This window comes from Arvicola amphibius, chromosome 5 (genome assembly GCF_903992535.2).
Source record: "Arvicola amphibius chromosome 5, mArvAmp1.2, whole genome shotgun sequence".
Classification (NCBI taxonomy): domain Eukaryota; kingdom Metazoa; phylum Chordata; class Mammalia; order Rodentia; family Cricetidae; genus Arvicola; species Arvicola amphibius.
The window spans coordinates 11723495-11729494 of NC_052051.1; the positions used below are offsets into that span (position 1 = coordinate 11723495).

The 6000-nt window shown below is 42.9% G+C and overlaps 1 protein-coding gene across 3 annotated transcripts in view; it reads left to right on the forward strand.

The window, feature by feature from the left end:
* The window catches only part of Stau1 (staufen double-stranded RNA binding protein 1), a 39654-nt gene extending 36523 nt beyond the window's left edge, over window positions 1-3131 (forward strand). For all 3 annotated transcript variants that reach the window (XM_038330001.2, XM_038330000.2, XM_038330002.2), the window contains one exon: window positions 581-3131. In XM_038330001.2, the coding sequence (XP_038185929.1) occupies window positions 581-596 (16 nt within the window). In that variant the 3' untranslated portion in view covers window positions 597-3131. The remainder of the gene's footprint in view (window positions 1-580) is intronic.
* The last annotated feature ends 2869 nt before the right edge of the window (window positions 3132-6000 follow it).

The window sequence follows — 6000 nt, forward strand, 5'->3', positions numbered from 1 at the left end:
GGTTGACTCTGAGGAAGTATTTGCCAGAACTGCATTCTGGCTTTAACACCTACCTGCAGGGCCCCAGAAGTACCCTTCTTTATCTGACTCTCCATAGTCACATGATCACGATTTTAATAATACATGGTGACACACCTTGCCTTCATTCAGTCCCTCCTCCAAGGACTTCTCCAAGTCCTTCTCACATATTATTTTTATTTACTTTTTTTTATATGTAAGGGTATTTTGTCTGCACAGGCCAGAACGAGTATTAGAGTTATAGATTGTTGAGATGCCATGCTCTAGAAGAACAGCCAGTGCAGAAACTCCAGCCTTTCCTGTGTTTATGGAAATAACCCTTTTAACTAAATATTTTTATGGAGATGGTGGGGACTAAACCCAGAGTCCTTGGTCATGTCAGGCAAGTGTCCCCAGGAGCGCACTGTCTCTTTCCTCAGACACAGAATACATTCCTTCCTCCCTCCAGTTCTAGGATGACTATGCTCAGCTCCCACAAATGGGGCCCTATATTTGCACGCTGCATGTAGTCAGCTTTAGTTCTCATTTCAACATTCTTGCCTTTGTCATTTTTCTCTTAAAGGTGTGGGAGGTGCTGAACCTTTTCTGGCCACAAACCATTATAAATCCCAACATGTATACTGAAAATACTGGGAACTGCTTTCAAAATTTGGAATTTCTGATAACTCTAGTGGGCCGAGACATGAATATAGAAGGTGGCAGCAGTAGCAAAGAAGACACAGAGACTCCAGGTGGTGTGGCCTTGGTTGTGCTGGGCTGCTAGTGACAATGCTGTGCTCTGCCAGCCATCAAGAGAGACCAGCCCCATCACCTTCAATTTTTATATTGTGATAAAAGAGAAACAGAAAGCACGGCCTATTCTCATGCTGGCTCATTCAGATACTTCGGACAAACCTGGACAGCCACGCCAGAGAGGCCCCGGAGCGAAAAGCACCAGAGAAAAGCCAGTTCTTCCTATCCTGCATAACAGACTCAGCGTGCTCAGCCTGCCGCAAGTAGTGCCCAGCTACTGTAACCACTGCTTTCTCAACAGTGATACTGTTTCATTTTTCCTTCGGTTGATATGACACTATATAATTTTCTTTTCAGTTCCTCAGTTGCATCTACTTATCTAGCACAGTTTAGAAACTTGTCTGAGACCGATGCTATCAGTCTAGCAAAGATCACAGGCCTGCTTGGTGATGCGTCTGTCCCTCAGAATCCTTTACAGCCCCCCAATCCCCTGTATAAATTGGACAGCTTAGGAAATTTAAACTTTAGGTGATCTTTTTATTTTATTTTAAGCAGCAGACTTAAAAAAATGAGCCCAGACCTTTAAAGATTATTACATAAATCGTCAGTGGGCATGTCTTTTAAGGAGGTAGCTTTTTACCACACTACCGGACATTACCTATGGGTCCAGACCCTGCAGGCTGGTGTCCCTGGAGTGCCTAATGCAGTCAATTCCAACCTCCTTGGAGGGGAAAGGTTTCCTGGTGCTGTGCTGCTGTGCACAGATGCAGGTAGGTGAGCTGGCCCTGGTGGAGAGCATTGCAACCTCAGACTCAGCACTGCTTCCATATTTGGTTTAGCTGGAACCTTTTCACCCATGGAATGTAAGTAGTCTTTGTCAACAATAAATGGTAATACTAAATTTTTTTTTAATTTATTTTCAAACACCACTACTTCTAGATCAAACCTCTTCTGGTTCATTACCCATCCCTCTTTTTTTAAAACAAAAAGGAGAATATTTGTAATGCTTGTAAATCTGGGCAAAAATCTGAAGACCTAAAAATCTCTTTATATTAAACTATTGATCAATAAACAGCTACTAAGAAAGTCTTTTTCCAGTTGAGCAGTAACTGAAGAAGGCTGTGAGGAAGGGATGTGGCAGCTGGGGGAGTCAGACTGAAGATTAAAATAGGGGATTACTTTTTTTGTGTGTGGTTATTTGAAACAGGGTTTCTCAGCCTTGGTTTACTGTCCCGAAACTCGCTTTGTAAACCAGGCTGATCTCAAATTCAGAGATCCACCTTCCTTCTGAGTGCTGGGATTGAAGTCCTGCACCACCATGCTGACGAAATTCACTTTTAAAGGCCACATGTATGAAAAATTAATGGCATATATTCAACATGAATGCAGCAAAATGAGACATTTTATCTTCAAAATAAAAATCTGCCATAAGCCAGTAGTTCCCTTTGAGACTCCCTAGTGCACAGACTGTTAGGCAAATCATACTCAAATATTTTCACCAACTGGGGACCAAGTATTCAAATACATGAGCATGTGGAAGCCATTCTGATTCATACCCACATGGCTTACAGGGACACAGGTACCTTGCCAACTGAAGAATACGACTAAACCACTGATGAAAATCGTCCTTCCTCCAGTAACCACACCTGCCTATAGATCCTCCTGTGCCCCTTTTGCAGCCAGACATCTGAACTGAAAGGAGCACGCCAGCCCAGCCCTCCTGCAGAGCTCATTCTCTGTGGCCCATGCTGCTGTGTTCTCTGAACGCTTTTCATTTAACTTTTACCCACAAGATGTGCTTCATGGCTCCTGATGAGCTAGAGAGCACTAGAGGTTACATTTTGAAGATACTACACAGTATTTCTGAGTCAGGATCTCTGAGCTTCAGACACCAAGGCACAATGGCTACACAGACCCCTTTACCTCTTTAGGCTAGGGATGGTTTTATCTCCCTGCCCTTGCATGTTTTATTGTCCTGTAAAAGTTATTTCACTGAACTTCCTCGGACACTTTTGACCTTGTCCTCACAGGATCTTTGTTGATACTTAAAAACTCAACATGCCCACTTATTCAGAAGTGTTCAAGTGTCCTTTAGAAACTTTGGCAATACTTAAAAATGGGGGGAGGAGGACCCAAGAAGATGAAATGCCAGTTGACAAGTAAATGGATTTGAATATTGTGGTGTATTTCCCAATATAACATTATACAAAATAAGAGCAAACTAACTGATTATTGCCATAGTCAACAACAGATATGCTTGGGTAAGCAATGTTAAATCCATTTAAGCAAAAAAGTTTGTGTGTGTGTGTGTATGAAAATAACTCAGGCACGGCTTTGACACTCTTTAACAGCAATAAAGTCAATACAAATGGAGTCTAAAATGTGACCTCATCTGCTAAATTTCCATGGCTGGAGAAGCTAGTGTCAACCCAGTAAAGATGAGAAGAAGAGCAGCATTAAAGCTATCTAGTCACACCCCGGGTGTTCCCAGAGCAGCAAGCAGATAGACTACACTGTTATGAAAGGAGGCTTTATCAAGTGGGAAAGCAAGACAGAGGACTGGCATCAAGCAAGAAATACTGAGATACTATCATCAACAAACAATTATCAGCAAAGAATGACAGGAGCTCTGAAGACCAGATAAACTGTAACCTGTTCAGTTTTGGTCCCTTATTTATTTTTTGAGACAGGCTTTCTGTGTATAGCCCTGGGTTTCCTGGAACTTGCTCTGTAGACCAGACTGATCTTAAACTCAGAGATCCACCTGTTTCTGCTTCCCAAGTGCCACCACTGCCCAGATCCCTCTTCAGTTTTTTAACTAAAGAAACAAGTCTAAGAAGAACAAAGAAAGAACACAGAAAAGCTTAGTACACTGTGGGTTTTGGGCTGAGGATGCATTTTTATACCAACGGGCACAGAAAGGGAGGCTGCCAGCAATACATGCTTCTAGAATGAAAGTGGATAGGCAGCCCAGGACACTGGAAGAAGTCATGTGGGAATCCCAGCAACTGAACCATTTAACTGAGAAAAGTGTCACCAACACCCGGCAAAAAGATAAATCTTAAGGCATAATTTTTACAGGGTAGTGGCAGGGCACACTTAATCCCAGCACTCAGGAGGCAGAGGCATCTCCAAGTTTGAGGTCAACCTGGTCTGCAGAGCTAGTTCCAGTACAGTCAGGGCTGTCATACAGAGAAACCCTGTCTCAAAAACAAAGCCAAATGAAGAAAGGACTTTCAGTATCATAGAAAAAGGCAAGAACCAACCAAAAAAAAGCCAAAGGGAGAATTTGTCATGATTGCAAATTTATGAGGGTACACACCTGAATTTTGATCAGGGGGTAGAAACAGGATCAGCCAGTCAGAAAATGCCCAACTCCAGGTTTAGTGGGAAACTGTGCCTCAGTAAAATCATGCAACAAAGAAAAATATTTTGAAATTATTTTAAAAGTCCCTTTGTGTTTGGCAATTTAATCCCAATACTTGGGAGGTAGACACAGATGGATCTCTGAGTTCAAGGCCAGCCTGAACTACAGAGCTAGTCCTAGGACACCCAAAGCTACCCAGACATCCCATCTCAAAAAAAAAAAAAAAAAAAAAAAAAAAAAAAAAAAAAAAAAGTCTTGCTAAAATAAGACAGAATCACATTATCAGAGAGAATGGACCCAGAGGCAGCTATGAGGGACACTGTGACATTACTCTGTAAAGTAAGGCCCTCATTTGATGCACTTGTCAGCCGTGGTATCATCAGAAAGATGGGGTGGTAGTGGTCAGCAAGCTCAGCGAGAATGAGCCTCTGCTCACAACCTGCCCCTGGCCTCCACCAACACAGACCATGGACCAGCAGCCTTCAGTGCTGGTCCCCACAGGTTTTCTGCTTTCACCGCTTTGTGTCCATTATTTGTCTCTCAGCCTGAGGTGGCTATTGACACCTGCTTCACAGTAAAGCACAATTAAGAGGCCAAGTCGAGTGTTACAGCTGCAGCTGTAGTGATACTTTGTTTGTATTTTAATGAAGCCTTTCTGAAGTACAGAGAGTAAAACAGCTGCAATGGTCAACCTTACAGACCGGGCAGTGGTGACACACACCTTTAATCCCAGCGCTAGAGAGGAATGTAAGATGGGAGGACACAGTCTCATCCTGAGATTCCTGGAGGCAGGACTGGACTGAGGTAGAGGTAAGAACTACTTTGCCTTGCTTTTCTGACCTTCAGGTTGAGCTCCAAAATTCTGTCTCTGGGTTTTTATTAATCGTGCTACAGACAGCCAGTGCAGACTTAACTTAAAGCTCCCCTACCGTCTGTCAGCGCACCTCACCACCTGACCTGTTAGGGGCAGACACCTGGCAGGTTAGATAAGTGCTCTACCACTGAACTATATCCCAAAGCCTTACCTACCCAGATTTTAAAACTCTACTGGAGAATGGCATCATAGAATCTTATCAAAAACACATTTAAGCAGAGGTCAATGAGATGGCCTAATGCATGGTTCTCAAATTGTCCTAATATGGCTCCTCATGTTGTGGGGACCCCCATCATAAAATTATTTTGTTCATAAATGTAAATTTGGCACTGTTATGAACCAAAATGCAAACATCTGATCTGCGACTACTAAAGGGGTTGAGAACCACTGGCCTAATGGGTTAAGGCACCTGCAGCCAAGCCTGATGACATGATTGATTCTGAGGACTAGAATGTTAGGAGAGGACTACAAGTGCAGGGTGTGCACACGTGCTAAAAATAAGATGTAATAAATATACTAAGTGGACACGGAACAGGAGGTAAGAGCATTGGCTATGCAAACCTAAGGTATGAGTTTGTTCACAGCATCTGGTATAAAAAGGACGTAGCACAGTCCCTGAAGCTGTCTTAACTCCACAGGACCTCCAATGGTCAGCACACAGACACAGAAGCTGCAGTCTCCCTTCCACAAACAACCCCAAAACACACTTCCTCTGTGTTCACAGATGAACTGAGGAAGGAAAAACTGAATTGTCAGTTCTGGGTGCACCCAATGCCTTCCATGTTACTGCTGCACCTATGCAATCTGTACTCCATGATTTGCCAAGAGCTAATTACATAAAAGACTCTGAGCTACACACACCAAGTCCAGAGGGGAAAGTGGAAAGATTTAAAGAAATTCTTCATTTTTATGAAAGCACCAAAACCCTGTCCTGAAGATGCTCTTAGATACACATTTTGTGTTTTTAGTTGCTGATTATAGACTTCAACTATGAAATGTGCACAGCATG